This window comes from Parasteatoda tepidariorum, chromosome 11 (genome assembly GCF_982258835.1).
Source record: "Parasteatoda tepidariorum strain Cologne lab strain chromosome 11, Ptep-v5.0, whole genome shotgun sequence".
Classification (NCBI taxonomy): Eukaryota; Metazoa; Arthropoda; class Arachnida; order Araneae; family Theridiidae; genus Parasteatoda; species Parasteatoda tepidariorum.
This window is the reverse complement of record NC_141765.1, coordinates 74,835,436-74,857,350: the sequence shown is the minus strand read 5'-3', so window position 1 is coordinate 74,857,350 and position 21,915 is coordinate 74,835,436. Positions and strand designations below refer to the sequence as shown.

General features: G+C 28.7%; 1 protein-coding gene across 2 annotated transcripts in view; it reads left to right on the top strand.

Moving 5' to 3' along the window:
• The first annotated feature begins 2,950 nt into the window (after nucleotides 1–2,950).
• The window catches only part of LOC107436392 (uncharacterized), a 42,464-nt gene continuing 23,499 nt past the window's right edge, over nucleotides 2,951–21,915 (top strand). Inside the window, exons 1-4 of one of the 2 annotated variants that reach the window (XM_043048390.3) lie at nucleotides 2,951–3,136; nucleotides 13,460–13,589; nucleotides 19,731–20,140; nucleotides 21,312–21,460. In XM_043048390.3, the coding sequence (XP_042904324.2) occupies nucleotides 13,507–13,589; nucleotides 19,731–20,140; nucleotides 21,312–21,460 (642 nt within the window). In that variant the 5' untranslated portion in view covers nucleotides 2,951–3,136; nucleotides 13,460–13,506. The remainder of the gene's footprint in view (nucleotides 3,137–13,459; nucleotides 13,590–19,730; nucleotides 20,141–21,311; nucleotides 21,461–21,915) is intronic. The other variant, XM_043048388.3, reaches the window with a different exon arrangement.

The window sequence follows — 21,915 nt, the reverse complement described above, 5'->3', positions numbered from 1 at the left end:
TACAAATAGTTTTTTTTTTCGTTTTAGCCTATAAATACAATTATTTGCCCAGTTATTTTTAATGTATTGTTTGAAATTAGTATTTTTCCCAACAGATGGCTAGACTGAATCTTTTTAATCAAAAATGTAATTTTCCAGTCAGTTGATAGATGATTTATGTGAAGGCAACATGACTTACGAAAATTCAATAACTCATTTATTATTCAAAGAAAAATGGAATCATAATATTGTTCAATAAATCATGCTCTTATAATCAATTAAATAAATGATAAATAAAATTCTGTAAGACTTGATATCTTTGATTTGTTGTGCGAAGTTGTTATTGTTTTTTGAATGATTTACTATTATTTAACTTGTTATTCATTCCACTTATCATTCACAAAGAAAAGTTTCGTGTCGCTAAAAGAATTTACTTAAGTACAAATCACGCTAAGTTGCGATTTGAAATTTTCAATAAAAATATGACGCAAATATTTATCTCCAGCACATGCTTTTTCTCTGAATCAAATTTGTTGAACATTTCCTCGAACAAATTATTCCGAATCAATAAATATTTGATTGAATTCCGTTTTTAATGTCGCGACTATTGTTTACGAAAGGAATCAAATTAAAATGATATAGGTTCGACAAAGTGTAATTTTAATTTTAATCGAGGACGCGTGCACTTATATTTGAATCACCTGCTTGGGATAGAAATTGCTTTAATAATTATGCATTTTAAAGAATAGTTTTAACCTAGTTGAAAAGTACTTTTATAAACAGTGGGGAAGCATTTATGCAAAGCAGATAGTTAAAATTATTAGCTTTTCAAAAATTCCATACAAGTGATTTCTGACCGATATGAAATTTCTTATTTGTTGCACTACGCCCTAAGAACATAATAATCTTTTTAGAAAGGAAAGGGTTACACAAATTTGTAATTAATCGATATGAATTTTTAAAAAAAATCTAGATGCATAAGATGGGTATTGTGCTAAATGCATATGATGGGGGGGGGGGTGCTAAAACTAAATAACTCTAAAATACCTAGTTTTTTTTATTTTTAAAATGTTTTAAAATTGTTTGTGATTTATTTAATGCAGTCTTGGATCTAAATACCTACTATCACAAAATTCTTCATTCGATTAGTTGTAGAGTTATCTAGTAATAACATTTTAAAGCTATAATTGGAACCGTAAAGATAAGGTATATATAATTCGAAATATATTTAATTGAGGTATCCTTTAGGGGATAAAATTATTTTATAAGGATATTAATGACTGTATTAATGCATTAAAACTTAAAATATTGCAGGAGGGAGTTTAATGATTTTTCGTGTACCTTAACTAGTTCTAAAACTATATTCAAAAAAAAAATTTTTTTAATCCTCGTGTAAACGATTGTAAATGCTAGAAACAATTTAAAAATTGTTATGCCTTAACATGTTTCACTTGCTTAAACTTGAATACATTATTATTAAATCCTGTTCAATTTTGTCGAGAGAGAACGAAAAGTTTCACTTTTTAAAATTACACCATCACAAAGAAGTTGTATTTTTAAATTATTATTTCACAAGAACTATTCAACCAATTTCCTTCGAATTTCGTCATTTAAATTTATTAAATCTAATTGGTATATCTTACAATTTTTTCGACCATCATTAAATAAAGTAATAAAGAAATAATTTTTAACTTAGCATTATTTTTAGATAAACATGTTTTAGATCTGTACGCGAATATTTTTGATTCTCTTTATTAGTTCTGGAGAGTTGATGAAATACAAAAAATAAAGAATTGTGGCCCATATTTATTTTGAGGGTCAAGAATCCGTCAAACAAAAATTTCTTCTAAAAAAATTCATTTTCGTATTTGATTTCTTAACTTATAATATTATGTCTTCCAATTAATCAGCATATATAAGCTGAAACTGTATATTAAGTCTTGATATATATTACCCTTGAACTATATATTGAGTCCTAGTGCGTAAAAAAATCCAATCATTTGATATAAAGTTTTGCGCCTGCAGGTCAACAGAGCATGTTTTGTTGCCTAAGAAATAGTTATGAAAGGTGTAGAATGATATTGCTTTTTTTCTTCACTGAAAGGCCGCATTATTGCGTCCCTGGATGATCTCTTTTGAACGACAATGTACGAAAATACTTCAGAATATTTCCTAAAAATCGCATTTGTCGGTAATAATCAAAATCTCTCATAATAATTTGAAGGGATGTATCAGTAAAGGGGCATTTGCGACAAAATCTTAGTTTAGTGATGCGTTCAAATAACGTTGCTCAATGCAAAATTTCTGAATTACTCTTTCATGGCACAAACTAAAGTTCCAAGTATTTGCAAAATAAATATTATAAAAATAAAAAACGAAAAAATTTAACTTTTATTTTAAAAAAAAGTGTTTTTATATATATGTGTATAAAAAATTAACATGTTCCTTAAATGAAATGTAAATCAAGCTCATAAATTTGTTCATATCGTCTAATAGGCAAACTAACTCATGAAATAGACTTATTTTTAAAACAAAATAACGTTTTGATAAACTGATTTTTCTACTAAATATTATTTATTTGAATTTTTTTCAATATCTATCCTTATTTTTCCCCCAAATAAAACTGTTTTTTTTAAGTATATAAAAAATAACTTACTCAATTATTCCGTGTTCAGATTCCCATAAAAATAGAGCCGCAACTTGATGAGGATGAGTTTATTTCATTCTAAAATACATCCTGCAACACAAAACAAAAATTACCGATACGTAAAATTTCTTCTATCAAAGAAGTGTTGTTTTAAAACAGCTCATTTTTAATTTAATAAAAATTTCACTTCAAATCATTTCCCATAAAAATAAGTTTTTTTTTCTATAACACGAACGAGAAAAAGTAGATAACTATTGAATAACTTTTGAACTGATTTAGATAATTCCCCTAACAGGATTAGAGATCAATAAGGGTGGAATCCTCACAAAAGCAACTTCAAAAGTGTTTCATTTACAATCAATGACAAAGAAACTCATTTTGTCTAGTTATACAATTAAAATGAAGAAAGTTATTAAACGAACTGAACTAATCAGATTATATATTAAACTATGAAGTAAAATTATATGGAAAATAAAGAAAACTGATGTCACATGATGCAAGGATAAAATGGTAATTATTTTTTTTATTTCTGGCTTACTTCCAGAGTAAATAATCAGTAATTGATCAATGCTCATGATTCCAAGTAATCATAATTATCTAAAAAGCAGCTATTATTTTAATTTTAATTACAATTATTATTGACAAGCAATAATGACTGGATTTCTCATGAAGATGATTCAAATGCAAGTCATCCGATTTTAGAAATAGTTATGAGTATTATGATTATTACTAATATCTGCGGCAGAGTAGTTTTTGGAATCATTAAAAGGAAACACTATCTGGAAATGTTTTTAATACTACTTCTTATTTTATTAAAATTATTTCAAAATTATAATATTTTTAATGAAAATATAATTTCTTAAAAAAATGTTTCTAAAAATTGTGATTTTATCTCAATTTGAATTCGATATATATATGACGGTGGTACTAACTACTCTTCTTTTTTAAAAAAATGTCTCGCATATGGAAAAATAAGAATATTAAAACTGTTATGCATATTTGAATAATTTGAAGTGAAGAAAAATTTCTCTTATTATTTGGCAGTATTTAGGGAGTTATTAAAGCATAACGCTTGAAGCACAGACAAAAATTTATTTTAAATGTAATTTGCAGTAAAAGCTTCAGTATTAATTTATAATTGTGTCTAGCGAAAGTAATGAATTATTGCAAAAGTTTTCCACATAATACCTAAAAATATCTCTCTCTAACCAAATAGGCCAATTTTGAACATTCGTGATATTAATTGAGTAACATGAAAGAAAAAAAAAATAATAACGTCTGGATATTTACAAATTAGTTTAAATATGATTTCTACTTGATACTATTCTTAACAAATGGCAGCAAGTTATATTACAGAGTTATATTTTTCGGGAAAGCAATTTAGTGTTTGTCTAAAATGCAACGTACGAAACCATTATTTTAAGAAAAATAAAGATTAAATTAATTTAAACATATTTTTCTATATTTAAAATAGTTTTAAAGCATTTAAACATTTTCTGTAACAAAATTGCCATATCTATACTCATGAACTACAAGGATTGTCCAAAAAATATGCGCGCAAGGCTGATAGTTTTCTCATAAATTTTATTGATAACCTGGTGTCCTAAAATTCAATGATTTCTAATTAATTTTTCTTAAATAGAAAAGTATATTTTACAGCATGTAATATAAATATGAATACAATTTAACATTTTGTTCCAATTTTTTGGGAAATATCCTAGAACAAATTATAAGGTAAAATTTAAATATTCTAAAAAATAAATAAAAAAGTCCTAGACTAAATTTAAATTCTAAAATGTTTAATTAGTCGTCTATATTATAGAATAAAATCTCTAAAAATAAAAATACAATTCTTCAATGTTGTTTAGGTTATCTATTTAACAGTAATTACGATTTTCTTTTTTCCTTTTTCGAGAAATATAGATAAAATTCAGATACTTTCAATTTATAGCTTAATGTGGTATAAAAAAATATATATGAAAAAATTTTTTAATAAGAATTATGCAAAAAAAAACTTTTCGTAAATTTTTTTATCGGTGAGTAGAATTCAAGTAAAATCAGAGATACTGTCGTGTCTATCTTTATTAATGTTTGGTAAACACGTTATAATTAAATAATAAAAAAAATATTTCGGATTTTTTGTAGGCAAATCACGCGTGATAAAACTCATTTTCTGATTTTAATTTAGAACATTTTAAATCAGGATCAACAAAAAAAAGAAAAAGAAATAAAAAAATGAGAGGGATTGTTGCCCTTTTTTGTTAGAATTGATTTTAAGAGTTTTTATAATTTTAGTTTTTCGTTGGGAAAACTTACATTTCTAGAATGAAATCGATACGTAAAACAATCTATTTTCCTCTAAGCACGCAAATTCAAGTTTGTAGCTCCCCAGTTCTTCTATTTGCAAATTATTTTAATGACAAAACTGAGGATTTGAAACATAACATTAAATGACATTTTTATTTGTTTTATTGTTGCACATACGTAAGCAGACTTGTGTGCTCAAAGTACACCTCTTTATTTAATATCATATGATAAAAATTTGAATATATTGTTTTGTTCTATAATTGCTCATTTTTAATAAGTACTGAACGTCTGTATTCCGCTGACTGTAGGTGGATTATTTATTATTTTTTTTAATGAGTTTGTGTATTTTGAGTAAATGTTTTATTCACATTTTTTATATAACATTTTAGACATATTTCTTTTTTACTGCGTATAGCTGGGACTAATGTGCTAAAGTACAGCAAAATAATTTTTTTTCTCATGCATCTTCATAAAGTTAAAATACAGTTGGAAAAAAATATCGAATCCCCCGCAGTAAATTTGACATAATATTCGAACTTTACAATACTAAATTGCAACTTAAATGATTTTAGGGCAGAGACGACGAACCTATGGCACGCTTGCCACAAGTTAGTGCATGACCAGTATTTCTGTGGCAAATGAAAAGTAATTACTTTTATTCTTTTATAATTAGGGAATAGTTAAAAAAAAAGAAAAACATTCAAAGTCCAGAGACCATCAAAGGCAGATTCAAAAACAAGTAGGATTTTGGTCGCCATTATGACATTTTCTGGTTTAATAGTTCCTTCTTCACTTTGGAAGTTATGAGGGGGGGGGTGACTTTTTCTAGGGAAATGCGCAAGGGCAATGAGTTGTTAAAAGAGAACGCGTACTCAATTGCAAGTTGTGAGAAAAAAATTTAATAGTAAATTTATACAAAGCAAGTGTATTTATCAATGAATTCTATATGAAATAAACTGTAACAAACCATCTTGTTATAAAAAGCAACAACTTGTAGCCTTTATTACGTATAATAAGTAAAATTGTATTTCAAAAATCACTCTCGTTTTTTGTGATTTCAATTTCACTTCATTAAAAAAATAAACTAGATGGAGGAATTACTAGAAATTTTTCAATTACTCTCAGTGAACTAACAGAAAGTTTCCGTAGAGGAAGTCAGCATCGAATCATGCACTGAATTTGCTGGAGCCCTTTTCAAGAATAGCTTCGTTATATGACGTCTTTTCTTCAGAGAATATTAAAATAATTCAACGAGGTAGTTCATTAATTACTGAAACAGTATGTAAAACTGAAATTATCCGTATTAAAAACAGAAAACACTCACTTATGTGAAATATCGTAAAAATGTTGGCAACCCTGCTGCTACCCATCATCTGCTACCAACTGCAGAAAATGTATTAATAAATGCAGTTTTAAAACTGTGGTGATTAGGCCAATTCCGCTACGGAATTTTTGAGGTCAAAACACTGCAAAATTACTGCAGTTAGTAAACAGCAGTAATTTTGTAGTAGCACCAAACTCAAAAATTTTGCAGTAAATATGCAGGATTATTAGATTATGTAGTGGTGCCATCTATCATAAGCGATGGGATAAACTAGACTTTTTTTATTTAAAAAAAATTTTTGTTTCTACTTTTTTAATTCATTCTATAGTTTGTCTAAGCTAAGAACTCCTCCCACCACAAAGTATGAGACCGTCTGGTGCTATGGAAACAAGAAGGACGCATTTTAGGGAGGTTAGCTTCACTCTAGGGCTAACGCAACAGACCGAAGAGATTCCCTTTCTCTTGCCGACCCGAGCTGAAACCATGCCAAAACAGAGACTCAGCACCCCTACTTGAAATTGTCATAACGCGTTACCATAGTTACCGCCACAGGTCCAGACTAATGTTTGGGGAAGTTCTTATTTTAGACAAACTATATTGATTATGAGCATCAATTTTAGAGTGCAAGGCACTATATACAATTCATATGTTGAAGGAATGTAACAATTATTAACATGTCTTCGCTGGAGATTAAACTCTCATTCTGTCGGTCGTGAAAATGACCGATTTGCCCTCTCGGCTACAGCTCAGTTGCTGACACTCCGCTAAGATCTAAATAGTTTCATTAGCAAGGGTCTAGTTTGCGTAGATAAAATACTTGTTTGTTTAATAATAATAGATGTAAACATTTAATAAACTATTTTTCTCAGAGTCAATAGTTTGACTACTGTTTTTTTTTTTTTTTTAATATTTATTTGACTTTTTATGGTTGAATACGATAAAATAACAACTAAATTAATTATTATTTAACCGTTTATAAGAGAAATTTCGAATAATGTAGATTTTCATTTTTCACCTTATTACCTGGATTTGTCATTCTTTTTTTCGGACCAATTTTAAAAACAAGCAGCTCTTTAAATCACATTTATGTTCAATTGAAAATACTATAAGCTATATTTTTTCAAACAAAGTTATTTGTTAATTTAAAAAGGATTTAAGCAATAAAATAGGTATATTGTTTTAAATTATCTAAATTCATTAGATAATTTACAAATTTCAGAAACAGACTGAAATTAATTAAGTTTTGAGGGAGAGATTTGAAGCTAAAAAATCTGGTGTTAAATATCCATTTTCGATTTCAATTGTCTAAACTCTTTAGATATAAATTTGTTTAAAACCCAAATAAAAAAATTATTTTGATTAGGCAAAATGACAAGTATAATTTTAGTTCTGAAATAGTTCTAGCTTAGTGCGAATTAAAATAAAAATAACTAATTAATATTAACAACTTACATTTTACTCTAATATTGTTTTCACCATAACTTTGTGTAAAAGCAGCTTCTTAAGTCAAACTAAATAAGTAAATAATAATTTAATTAAAAAAATTAGTAATAAATTAACTAAAATTCAAAAATATTTAAATTTATAATGTTAAGCAGATTTTAGAACAATTAAACTGTGTAAAAATCATACTTAAAAATTTTCGACACTTCTAAATTATAAAATAATTATAACTATTTCAAATATGCATTGTATGCATTTTTCTTTTATAAATATATACATTGTACCTTATCTCTGCCCGTAATGTGTATGTTTCGAATCTTTATCTAAACATAAGAAATTAAGAGTCAGAAATTTATACATAATCAAGAACAAAAATGTTATAAAAATTTGAAGATTCATTAATGAGGACTTCAAGAAACATCTATTCGATTGCCGGAAGACTCTCTCAATTTTACAACAATACAAAATAACAGCAGTTTTTCTGCAAACACATCACGAAAAATACTTCTGACTGTATGATTACTTCAAATTTATAACTACGGGTTTAAAATTTCATTATTTTTTAAATTTATCATTTTGAACCGACTTTCTAACCGAACCAAACCATTAACTTAAGTAATTTTGCAGGCAATAATTAAATTTTTTTTTAAAATAAATTATTGAGAAATTACTACACGTTGTTTACAAAATAACTGAAGTTACACAGTTAAGATTGCACTACAGGAAATCTACAGTTGACTATAGAATAATTTCAAGATCACTTCAGTTTTGTAAAAAAACTGCAGTTTTAATTTTAGCTAGATGGTACATTCACCGTTTTTTTTTAGTTTTTTTTATGAGAAAATTTTAAAATACAGTGTTTATCTATTTTGACTAATTGTAGATTAAAAAAAAGCATTGGTATTTCTTCACTGCCTAAAAACTATTAATAAAGCGTTTTATTAATAAGCACAATTATAGTTTTTAGAGTATTAAGTTTTAAAAAAATGGTTTGGAATCTCGTTCATTAATTCAAAGCATCCTTCCATTATGAGCTCTTTTGGATTTTAGGCAAAACTTTTCTTTTTCAAGAGGTTTTTATTTGATTATTTCACAGCTCATCTTTCAAAAAAGGAGAGAAATAAAAGCTTATTGTTTAAAAAATAAGTGCTTCATAACTTTTGCGTAATTTCTCTCGAAAAAATAATGCAACAATATCGTTCGTTTAGAAATTTTGAATCGGTAATTTTATACTGTATATTTTAATAGGTTACAAACTTATTTTTCATTAAATTAACTAATCATATATTAATTATAATTAAGTATTATACACAACATTCAGGCAAATTAAATAACTGACTAGTAAATAATTTAAAGCATATTTGCTTTATTTTCCTCTTTGACGTAAGACCTGACTAACAAAAATTATTTGCAAACTCTTATTCAAACGTGAAAGTAAATAAAATTTATTTCCTGTATATATTTTCTACTAAGAATAATTATATTTATGTCTGCTTTATTTTTTAACTTAAATCTAATGTTATAAATTATACTGAAAACTAAAAAAGAAAAATGTGTAATAATCTTCAAGTGGAAAAAATCAGTACTAAAAATCTGCTAAGAGTAATTTTACCGTTTTTTTTCCAATCCGTCACGGATTTTTTAAAAAACTAAAAAATCGTGGGTTAGGTCAAAAATAAGAATTAATAACTATGTAACCTTTGCGTAAAGCTTTCTGTAAAAACAATACTAATACTTTAAAATCAGGATGTAAAAACAAATAAACATTTTCTTTTCTTAAAATATTCTATATAATACTTTTATTCATACGATTTGTGCGCGAAATTTTGAATTCATTAAAGTTAATTGCTATTTGTGGACTCTGCTTTGAATTTGGTAACAAGGAGGAAAACACCACTTATTATATTTAGTGCCAAATTTTCCTTTAATACTGAGAAATGTTTCTTAAAACAATTTAATTAAAAATAATTTTATTGCTTGATTGGAAAACATGTTTTTTTAATTATTTAACTGTGAATGATAAAAGCTTTCTCTCTTGTAAAAATTCGATACTTATTGTTGTTTTAATCTTAGTCTGCTATCGCAGAAAAATTCTTTCAGTTTTATATTTAAATAATAGATGGCAAGACTATCGGAGTGATTGTTTTCATTTCCCTTTTCTTCGTGAAGAAACAATTTCTTAGATTCTATCTGTCAACTGCAAAATTCATAAAAATAACGACAAAAAAATAAAAAAAAAACATTTTATAACTAATTAGTAATCTTAAAATGTTCAATGAAAATTCTGGATATTTTCATATGTTTGAAAATTGCTTAGACTATAGTGTGTTCTACAATGGAGGCGCCATCTTTTAGACAAAATTAATCTAAGTTCTTAACGTCAGTAAGTTCTAAAACTTCTTAACGCTATTATTTTATTTATTTATTTTGTTAAATAAAAGAGTTCAAAAATATAGTAAGTTCTTTTTGATATAGTCATTATTTTACTTACAATCTACAGTTTAAAACTAGCAATTTTTTTTAATCATTACAAATTGAAAAATTTATGAATAGAGTATAAAAGACTTAGAGAAAATATGGATGGAGAATTACTATAAATTTTTATTAAACTAGATGAATGAAATACTACATTTTATTTAATTAAAAGAATAAATTATTATAGATAATTACATGTAGATTCTTGTGGCTAAAACGCGAATAGAATTTTATTAATTCTCGTTTAAACTTGAAACCAAACGAGAATGAATAACACCAAGTACACGCCAAGTAATACTAATAAGTAATAACAATTCTCTATTTTCGCTAATTTAACCCGGATTTATACCTAATTTAACACTGAAGATCTACTTAACTATTCGTGAAGATTCAAACGAAAAGTAGTCAAATACGAAATAGCTAGCTGGAGGTTACAAAGAAATATACTCTCTCTACAAGACAAAGGCAGAGACTACACCAGAAAGTGTTTGCTTTTTGCTACAAGCACTTTTGATGATGGTTATAATTATAATAAATATTAATGAGTTCGAAATTGTGGTTCAGTTCAATGATGTCAGCTTCTGATTCTACAATAATAGTCATTCTACAGACAGAAGGGGGTGGGGCCTCTTCTAACGACATATAAGGCACTCATAGGGATTTCATACTGCAGTCAGAGATCCTAGGTTGTTCTAAGATATCTTTTTCGAACGTATATTTATGAATGCATCCATAAGGAACTGTTGCAACGAAACATTTAGAAACTTTTCGTTAAAAAAACTGTTTATAAAAAAAGTATTCTGAATTTAACTATTCATTTAAAAAAAACTAATTACCTCATAACCGTCCTTACTTAAGAGAAAAATAACGGATCAAAACAGCAAAAACAAATAAAGAAAAAGAATATTAAGTAAGAACGAATTATAAACTTTACATGCATCCAATACAAAAATATCCTTGACCAAGAATGTGCCTTCGTCAGTGAACGACACATTTGCACAAAAATCTCCTGCTGTTGAATTTTGATTAAAGATTTTAACCAAATGTTTATTTATTAAATCGGTATCACTATTGGTTTTACATTAAATTTGAACTTTTGTTATTTATTATGTAAACTTGAAAAAAGAGAGCAAGCATGGTTAGGAGAATTTAAAAAAAAATTTTTTTTTAATATAAATTTTAATTCATATTAAAAATTTGAGGGGGCACTCAATCGAGATTTTTGGGTATTTCTGATTTGATATTTACATACCTAACTGAGCGCACGTAAGGGTAAAGGGTAAAAATACGTACCGATCGCCCTTATCCAAGTACTAACTATTTCAGCGTTTGGCGTAGGCGTTAAATTTGACGTAGAACAGCTCAGCATCAAATTCAACGCATACGTAAAAACGTAATTTACATCAGAATGGAAGTAAACTCTAGGTAACGCAGTACAAGTCTAGTTCGTGGTGCCTCTTAATGGTAATTTATCCTAGATTTTTTATTTTTTATTTTCTTGGATTGTAAATTTTGTTGCGCCTTCAAAAGGTGACATTCCACGGCTTTCATGTTCACACAAGTTATTTCAATCTCAATTTAGAAGTACAATTTTATCTTACTTTTGCTGTTAACTGTCCATAAATCGAGTTAGAATTAGAAGTTCGTTCGTTAGACTCAAATTTCATGTATCTCATCATGAACAATGACTCAGTTAACTCAAATCTCAAAAAATCTCTAAACATAGCGAATATTTTTTGACATATTTTTCCGACCGATATGCATATAATGTAGTATTATACAGATTTTACAGTGTTCTTCAAAAAACTATACCATTCATCCTATTATTGTGAACAGGTATACGCCAAAAGTGTGATCTTCAATCCAAAAAACTAAAAAATATTTTTGAACTGGATTAAAATTAATCTTAACGATAAATCTATCATAAAAAGAAATATTAAAGACAACAAAAATTATTGAAATACAATATGAATTTAAAATGACCTAACTGCATCACTGTAACTGTTAAATGTTTTCTCTATTTTAAAATAAAGTCTTGTCAGTTTATCGAGTTAATAGAGCTCATTTGGAATGTAGATTTAGCTAGATTAATTATGACATTTTAGAAATTTATAAAATGTATAAATTAAAAAAGGAGCTGTGACGAAAACAATTTTGGCTCACTGATGACACACAATTTTTTACCATTTTTATTGTACTATTTTAAAGCAAGAAACTGAATTTGAGAGTGTGTTGTAAGTAGAATACGAAATAATGTGAATAACACAACACTTCGCATGTTTTTATTCATTACATACTTTATATTATTACTATTATTATTATTATTATTGAAATTTTCTTTAATTTAGAAACTCTGACTACCACACAAGAAAAAAAAATAATTAACTCAATATAGCTTAGTTATGAAAATTTATTACTAAACTATTAATTCCAAACAGATGTATCTTATTCAAAAATAATTATTTATTATAGCTCAATTTTTATAAATTAAACTTAATGTGTTATAAAACTTCTTTGATTTTAACTATCTTAGAATTATATCTAATAATAATATTAAAGCATAGTATTTTTTGGAGAAAAAAATTAATGCTTAAAATGTCTTATTTTAAATAAACGACTAAAGGAAAATAAAAATACAAAATTCGCGTAAAAAAGAATTGAAACATTAAATATAATACGATATTTTGAATGTACTTCTTTCGTATCATTTGTTGAGTTTGTAATCAGATTAATCGATGTAAAGTACGCATAAACATATTTTATAATCTTTTTCAACCTTGTTTACTCTCTTTAGATAAAATAAATTCGATTAAAATCTAACTCGAATAACAATTGTTTGTAATTCTTTTCCGAAACTAATTGAGCATAGAACTCAAGCGAAAGAATAAGGAGATTCTTGATAAAGTAGAGTGGCAAAACTAGTAGGGCTATTATTTTACTTGAAATAGCCGCAAAATGCTCTGAAGCTTTTGGACACATGTTGTCCGATCCAAATTTTGACATGAACCAGTTATCTCGGACAAAATAATTGCATTTGATAATTACATTTGATGATAAAGTGGACTAATGTTTCTCCCTTTCCCCGATTGATTATACTTAATAAATTCATTATACTTCATAAACTACTTTATAAATTGTAATACTTCACAATAATGATTTTATAATAATGATAATAATACATTTATATAAATTATATTGTACTTTATAAATTACTATACACTATGAAAATTGCTGCTGATATGGTAAAAAGATCTAATGAAGAAATTTTTTTATATTTTTTTCAGATTTATAAGAGAGAAAAGTTTCAGAAAAAACTGTTAAGAGCAAAGGAATGAAGAAAAGCATTCGAACATGCCTAATAATTTTATTTATTTTAGCCACAATGGTTTGCTATGGATTTCCTTATTTTCCAGAGTAAGATATTTAAAATAATTATATTTTTTATATCTGATTTTTTAAATGAAATATACATTTATTTTGCATTGAATCTGATTTCATTATATTACATTTTCATTAAAAGCTTTAATAAATTGAATAAAGCTTTAAACTGATTAATTTGTTTTAAAATCTGTTAAAGATGTACAAAGAGTAAGATTTTTTTCCTTCAAATACTTAGACTATATATATCTGATTTCTATATGACAATTATTTTACATCGACTCTGATCTCATTATTTTACAATTAATTTTAATAAGATTTAAAAGAAAATTTCATTAAACTTTTAAAATAGTTAATTTATTTAAAAAAATATTACGTGAGTACGCCGCAGCTTCTTATTTTTCAACACCAGGGCGTGATTACTGCTAACTAGACTTGGCCCTTCGATTTAAAAGGTCCCAAACACTTAAACATCACATTTAAAACGCAAAACATTTCATGGAAAGTATACAGCATTATTTAGCGTTGAATCTTGTTAAAGTGGATGGAAGTAAAATTATAGAAAATTCAGAAATTTCATTTTCTTGTATCTCTATAAGCATTGTTATATTAAAAAAAGAATTTAAAAAATTACAATCATACTTTCAAAAGTACGAAATTGAAATTTATTTATTTGGTGCTAATATTTTGAATGTTGGTTCCTAATTTTAAATAATTGGATCGATGAAATTAGGTTTTATTAAGTCTTCTTTTAAAATGAGGGTCAAATTAATAATTGCGTGTGACCTAGGAAACAAGCCGACACATAAGGGATCAATTTAAAGGAGACACTTTTTTCATTGCCATAATATTTTCAATATCATTATAAAGATAGGTAAATCTTCTTCTATTGGCATGACAGCCCTTTGCGGGCCTTACTTTCCTCTATTCTGTTCTTTTCTTTGTAATTGTTCCCCAGTTCGTAATTCTTAGGATTTTAAAATCCTCTTCAACACAGTCAAGCCATCTGATCTTAAGCCTACTCCTATCCCTAATTCCCATTGGTTCGTAATTGAAGAACTTAAATGTTATTCGACAGCTTTACTCTGATGTATTTGTTGATATCAGCTTCCTTGAATAGCCTATATGTCGTTGTCCCCATTAGTCATCCACTTTTATAGTACCGAAAATTTTTCTCAAAGCTTTTCTCAGGTCTGCTTGTGATTCAGTTAAAGATCCTGTTTCGAACCCAAAAGTTAAGACAGGTCTAATGATTGCTTTATATAGCATTCTTTTTGTAAGTCTTTAAATTAATTTTGACTTCAGAAATGTTTTTTAAGCCAAGGTAAATATTTTGGTATTTTAAAATGAGGGGAAAATAAATGATTGAGTATGACCCAGGAAACAAGCCAAGACATAAGGAATCAATTTAAAAAGAGACACTTTTTTCCTTGTTATAATATTTTCATTAGAATTGTAAAGGTAGGTAAATCTTTTGGTATTTTATAATTAGAAGATAATGGCCAAGAGAACACATATGAAAAGAAACTAAATTTGAAAATTTTATTTATTTTCTTCTTAGTTTTAATTACTGTAATGAAATTGTAATATTCTAACGAAATGTTTAAGCAAAAAAGACATTCTTCAAATTTTTAAGCAAACTCTCATTTTTGCATAAATACACATTTTTATAAATAAACTCTATGACTCAGTAGAAAGATGCAACAAATTCAAACAAATAGAATTGTAGTTCTCCTTTCTGCCTTAACACTTGTTTTTATACAAAATAAATAACCTTCGTGACTCAATAAAGAGAAGTAAAAATAATAAATAAGTCAATAAAATTAATTAAAAAAAATATATTACTCAACAACAAGAAGCAAAAAACTCAAGTGCAATAGTTGTTTTCATTTTCGTTCAAATACACATTTTTATAAGTAAACTGTATGACTAAGAAAATAGAGAAAAACTCCGACAAATAGAATTGTAGTTTTAAATTCTGCCTAAACACACATTGTTATGAATAAACTCTGTCACTTAATGGAAAGAAATAAAGATAGAATTTTAGCTCTTGATTTTGTTTAAATTCATATTTTTGTAAATAAACACTTGTTCTTCGTCAGCACTACAGCCTAGGCCCAGGCTGTAGCTTTGAGCTAGATTTTTCCACCTGTTTATTTCCAACAACTTTAAGTTCTTTTCAACACTGTCCAACCATCTTGTAGCTGGTCTCCCTCTTCTTTTAGTTCCTTCAATATTCGAAAAAGTAAGTTTTTTAACTAGGTCTAAATCTTCAAGCTGAAAAAAGTGCCCAGCCATCTGATCCTGTAGGCCTTAATAACCCTCAAAATATTAGGTAATCTATATTTAATGTATATCTCATGAATATATAAACTTCTCTAAATATTATTTTTCTTAACTGCTCCAAAAATTGACCGAAGGATCTTTCTTTCAAAAATGAGTAGTCTACTTTCCTCTGTTTTATTAATTGTCTTATTTATTATGGTCTCGCTACCATAGAGAATAATTACTTTGATTAAGGTTTTGTATAGATTTACTTTTGTACCAGTGGAGAGGAATTTCGATTTTAATTGGTTCCTCAGACCAAAGTAGCACTTATTAGCTATCAAAAGTCTGTTCCTAACTTCAGCCCTTACCTTATTTTTGTTGGTAACAAGCGAACCCACATACTTAAACTGGGTAACTCCTTCAAAGGTATAATCCCCAATTCTGATGGACTGTACATGATGTACTCCAGAGGGCTAAATATTTATTTAATAATTATTTTAGAGAGAACAATCATCCAAGTAACTCAAAATCGTTGCACTCCTCAATAAAAGTTAGAGAAAATCGTGCAAAGTAAATCCGTAAAATTTTTCGTTTTAAGGAATAAGGGAAATCTTAGTAATTATAATTGGTCCGTTAAATAGATCCAGGGAAAAAGTCCTTCACGCGAGCTAGTTAGAGGGATAATTGTTAAAATGTTAATTAATGCATACTTGAACTAAAAATAGATTAAAAGACAGGATTTGAGTATTATTTTAAGAAAAAGATTTACAGAAAAGGAGTCACTTAAAACGTTTAGTTGATGCTTTCTATTATATATATATATATATATATATATATACATATATATATATATATATATATATATATATATATATATATATATATATATATATATATATATATATATATATATATATATCCTTCCTTCCTTCCTCAATGGCACGACAGCCCCGGATGGGCCCTGGCCTTCTCAATAAACTTCCTCCAGGCCTGCCTCTGCCTGGCAGTTGTCTTCCAGTTTGAGACTTTTAAGACTGAAAAGTCTCTTTCCACGCAGTCGGCCCATCTCAGCTTTGGTCGACCTCTGGGCCTTGATCCGATGGGCTGAGCCGAAAAGATTATGTTTGTCGGACGCTCTCTGTTCATTCGAATGATGTGACCAGCCCATTTAATTCTTTGAATTTTTACGTACTTGACAACTTCAGGCTCTCTAAGTGCCCGATAGAGTTCTGAGTTTGAACGTCTGTACCAAGTACCATCAACTTGTTTGCCCCCAAAAATGGATCTTAGGATCCGACGTTCGAAGATTCCCAAGGAATTCTCATCTTTCTGTGTTGTTGTCCAAGTTTCTGAGGCATATGTGAAGATAGGTCTGATTAAGCATTTATAAATTAACAGTTTAGTATCTCTTTTTAGTAGGTTTGAGTTTAAATATTTTTTTAATCCATAGAAACATTTACTTGCACTATTGATTCTTCTTTGTAATTCGGGTGCGATATTGCCATTAACGTTGACTTCAGAACCAAGATAAACAAAACTGTTTACTTTTTCAAACTTGTATTCACCAATTTGCAAGTGAGTTGTAGAATCAGTTATTTTGGTGCATTGCATGTACTTGGTTTTCTCCTGGTTAATAGTGAGATGCATTTTTTCTGCCTCTTTTTCCATGGATAGAAAGGCTTGCTTTAAGTCAGATTGTGTTCGCGCTATGATGTCAATGTCATCGGCAAAAGCGAAAATTTGGACAGACTTATGAAAGATATGTCCTCTGGTATTGATTCCTGAATCTCTGATAATGTTTTCTAATGCCAAATTGAAGAGTAGGCATGCCAAAGCATCGCCTTGCCTTACACCATTTTTTACCTCCATTGGTTCCGAGAAGTCATTTTGGATTTTAACTTTCTGCATGGTCTTACACAAAGTGTGGTGAGTCGTACAAGCTTGTCCGGGATATTGAATTCTCGCATAGCTTCAATGAGTCGCTTCCGGTTTACACTGTCGTAAGCAGTTTTGAAATCCACAAATAGGTGGTGGGTACCAATTCCAAATTCCCTGGTCTTTTCCAGAATCTGTCTTATGCAAAATATTTGGTCAGTTGCAGACCTGCCCCTCCTAAAACCGCACTGGTATTCACCAATGATGTTTTCTACATAGGGGCTAAGTCTGTTAAATAGAATTTTTGAAAAGACTTTATATGCAGTGCAGAGCATGCTGATACCCCGGTAGTTTGAACATTCAAGAATGTCTCCTTTTTTGTGTATAAGACAAACAGTGCTGTGTTTCCATTCTTCCGGGAGTATCTCTTTTTCCCATACTGATGTTAGAATATTATGTATGGCCTTTAACCCATCTGGTCCTGAGTTTTTTAAGAATTCTGGTGATATCAAATCTGGGCCAGGAGCCTTGTTGCTCTTAAGTTTTTGAACTGCTTCTTCAACCTCAATCATTGAAAGAGGTGCTATACACTCTTGGTTAACGTTTGGTGAACAGGACTCTGTCTGAACGCACTCTACATTAAGTAGGTTATCGAAGTGTTCATTCCACCTATTGAGAATGTCTGTTTTATCGCTTAAAATATCTCCATCTTTATTTCTGCAAAGGTTAGTTCTAGGTTTGAACTCTTGACGACCAAAGTTAATGCCACGAAAGAAAGCTCTGCTCTCATTAGACCCTCGGAGATGTTCGACATCCTTAAAGAGGTCTTCGTGAAAAAACTTTTTCTTCAACCTATGAACTTTCTTTTCTTCTCTTCTTGCAGTTTTGTATTTCTCTACTGATGCTCTTGAGTGTTTTTTACTGAGCATCATATTATATGCATCGTTTTTTCTTTGGGTCGCGTTGCGACATTCTGTATCAAACCAATCCTTTTTCTCAGCTCTTTTTATTTTGCTTATTACATTATCACATGTGTCCAATAGGGCTTCTTTGAAAGAAGTCCACTTTCCATCTATGCAATCAATATTTTCGATTGCTTTTTCATCAAGCTTCATAGTTAGTTGTGACTGAAAGTCATCCCTGACTCTAGGGGTCTTTAATTGTTCGCAGTCAAATTTCTCAAGACGTTTCCCATGACATTTACGTGCATTAGATAGTTTGGCCTTGATCCTTGATCCTGGCCTTGATTAAGGTTTTGTATAGATTTACTTTTGTACCAGTGGAGAGGAATTTCGATTTTAATTGGTTCCTCAGACCAAAGTAGCACTTATTAGCTATCAAAAGTCTGTTCCTAACTTCAGCCCTTACCTTATTTTTGTTGGTAACAAGCGAACCCACATACTTAAACTGGGTAACTCCTTCAAAGGTATAATCCCCAATTCTGATGGACTGTACATGATGTACTCCAGAGGGCTAAATATTTATTTAATAATTATTTTAGAGAGAACAATCATCCAAGTAACTCAAAATCGTTGCACTCCTCAATAAAAGTTAGAGAAAATCGTGCAAAGTAAATCCGTAAAATTTTTCGTTTTAAGGAATAAGGGAAATCTTAGTAATTATAATTGGTCCGTTAAATAGATCCAGGGAAAAAGTCTTTCACGCGAGCTAGCTAGAGGGATAATTGTTAAAATGTTAATTAATGCATACTTGAACTAAAAATAGATTAAAAGACAGGATTTGAGTATTAATTTAAGAAAAAGATTTACAGAAAAGGAGTCACTTAAAACGTTTAGTTGATGCTTTCTATTATATATATATATATCTTGCTTTACCATTAAAAGGAATGTAAAAAGTGTGTTCGAATGAACTTCGGTGGAAGAGTTGGTTCAATATTATCTTTCTTATTATTTAGGGAAGATTAATCCTTCCAATGAGCGTCCAAATCAATAATATAAGTTTTTCATTACATTCTGTAAACTAAATTCAAATTAACTTCAAATTCAGCATTTTGATAGATTTCTTCAATGCTAGGTATTCTTCGAGCGATATTCCAGAGTACCGACAGACAAGAGTAAGAACTCAGTATTATGAACTAACTAAAGAGAAATTTTCACAGATGTCTGATGAAAGTTACGAGAAAGAAAAGAATACATATGAATCAAAACATCACCGAAAAGGATTTAGGATGAATTCTTATCGAGAACAAAAGAAAAAAAATGGATTTCCGTGTCCATGCGACAGTAAAATTACTATCGAGAATAATTTGTGTTGCCACACGGAAAAAGTAATACCACCCCCTAATGATGAATGGCCAAATATACTTGGTGATTTTGATGAAGATATTATGAATGATGGTTATTTATTTTCTGATCCTGCTTTTAAGGATAAGCTTTGTCAACGAGGTTTAAAGGATTACAGCCGTTCATCGTCAAGATCAAGAGGTGAAGTATTACTTTTTAAATCTAAGCTTTTTAAAATTCCTTATTTATTTTTAATTGTTGATTTCGAAATCGTTAAACCTTGCTTGTCTGTTTTATTTATTAAATTATTCAACGGAGAAATTTTATTTATTTACTTAAATTATATCAACAATTAACGCATTCAGGAAGTCATTCTATTAAAACTGTAAGACTATCAATCAATCAGTAACTTAATCAGTAACTTTACTTTATCCATTGCAAACATTTCAGGAATATTTATAAAAGTCCGTGATTAAAAAACTTCTAGTTTTCAAAAACTGATTACAAATAATTCTATACCGGTAATTCTATACTCATAATAATTCTATACTCAATTCATTGCAAGCTTGAATTTTATTTTATTTTGTAATTGAACTTATTTTGTAATTGAAGAAAGATTTTGGAAAACTATCAGGTATAGTTAGATTTTAATTTAAATCAGAGAAGGATTGCTGTGGTTTACATCAAATTTAAAGCCAATGCGTTGGTAAAAAAAAGTTAGTAATGTTTATAACGCAAGAACAAATTGTAAGCATATATATCTTCTTAACCAGAAACAAAATCGTTATCTTATGATAGAATGTATTTGGCAGATGACGCTATGCGTATCTTTCTTATGATCATTACTATAGAGCTTGGCCAAAGGATAGGGCCAAGTTATAGAGTATCCAACTGGCGACTGACTGATGGCAAAATTAAAAATCTCGGAACCAAACAGTATGGAGAAGTTTTGGAATTTAGTTGCAAAAGTTGCCACCTGCAATCCATCGTCGATCACAGCTATCTGTTATTGCGCTGAAACGTGTGAGAATGTTGTCCTATCGGATAACAGGTGCCATTGAGCACCGTAAGTTTCTGGTACTATTGGAATATTACAGATAAGATTACAGTCTGCGCCATTTGTATTCAAAAACTCAGTATAGCGTATAGTACCATCCGCTTGCAACTTTCGTAGCTAAATTCCAAATTTTTGTTTTAAATTTTTTAAAGCTTTCCTGCTTTTAACATATTTCCATCGCGTTTTGTTTCTGGTATTTTAAAATCAACCAGTCTTTCGCTGGAGATCTTGTACATATATAACATGCTAAACATAAATAATTTTAAAGCTTTGATATTTAACAATTATTATTTGATGAATAATTTATTTTTTTAGAAAAAATAAATGTTTTAATTGTTGGAGATGAAACAATGGACTTTTTGAGTGGCACAATATATAGAGGAAAATGCAAAGTAAGCACAGAATCTTATCCAGGCTTAAGTATAACTGATGCACGGCAAAGAATGAAAGATGTTTTAGCAAAGGTTTGTTACAACCAATTATTGTTATTCGTATGTTCAATAAAAAAAAAGGAAAAAAAAACTTCTTTAAGCCAATATAACTTTGACTCGCTAAATCTGTTTTTTTCCCTTCATTATTTGCGTATTGATAGTTTTTTTTCTGGTTGAATCAAAATGTAATCATAATTTTTTTATAATTAGCTTGAGTTTCAACGCAACTGGGTAATAATAGACAACGTTCTGTCTGAACCATTGGTTCCCAAAAACGGGGAATACTTTATAGTTTCAAGGGGAAATGAGTTCTGTACTGATTACACTTGATTTTTAATCCATTTACTTGAAGTCTAAAAACAGGAGCCTGAAAGTTGTCTTTTGACGTCACAAGCCTGAAAAAAAATTAGGCAGAAAGAACGTGAGGCAAAAAGCTGATCAACACACGCCAGAGTCCTGACCTGACTTCGCCCGGCAATGCTTGTCAG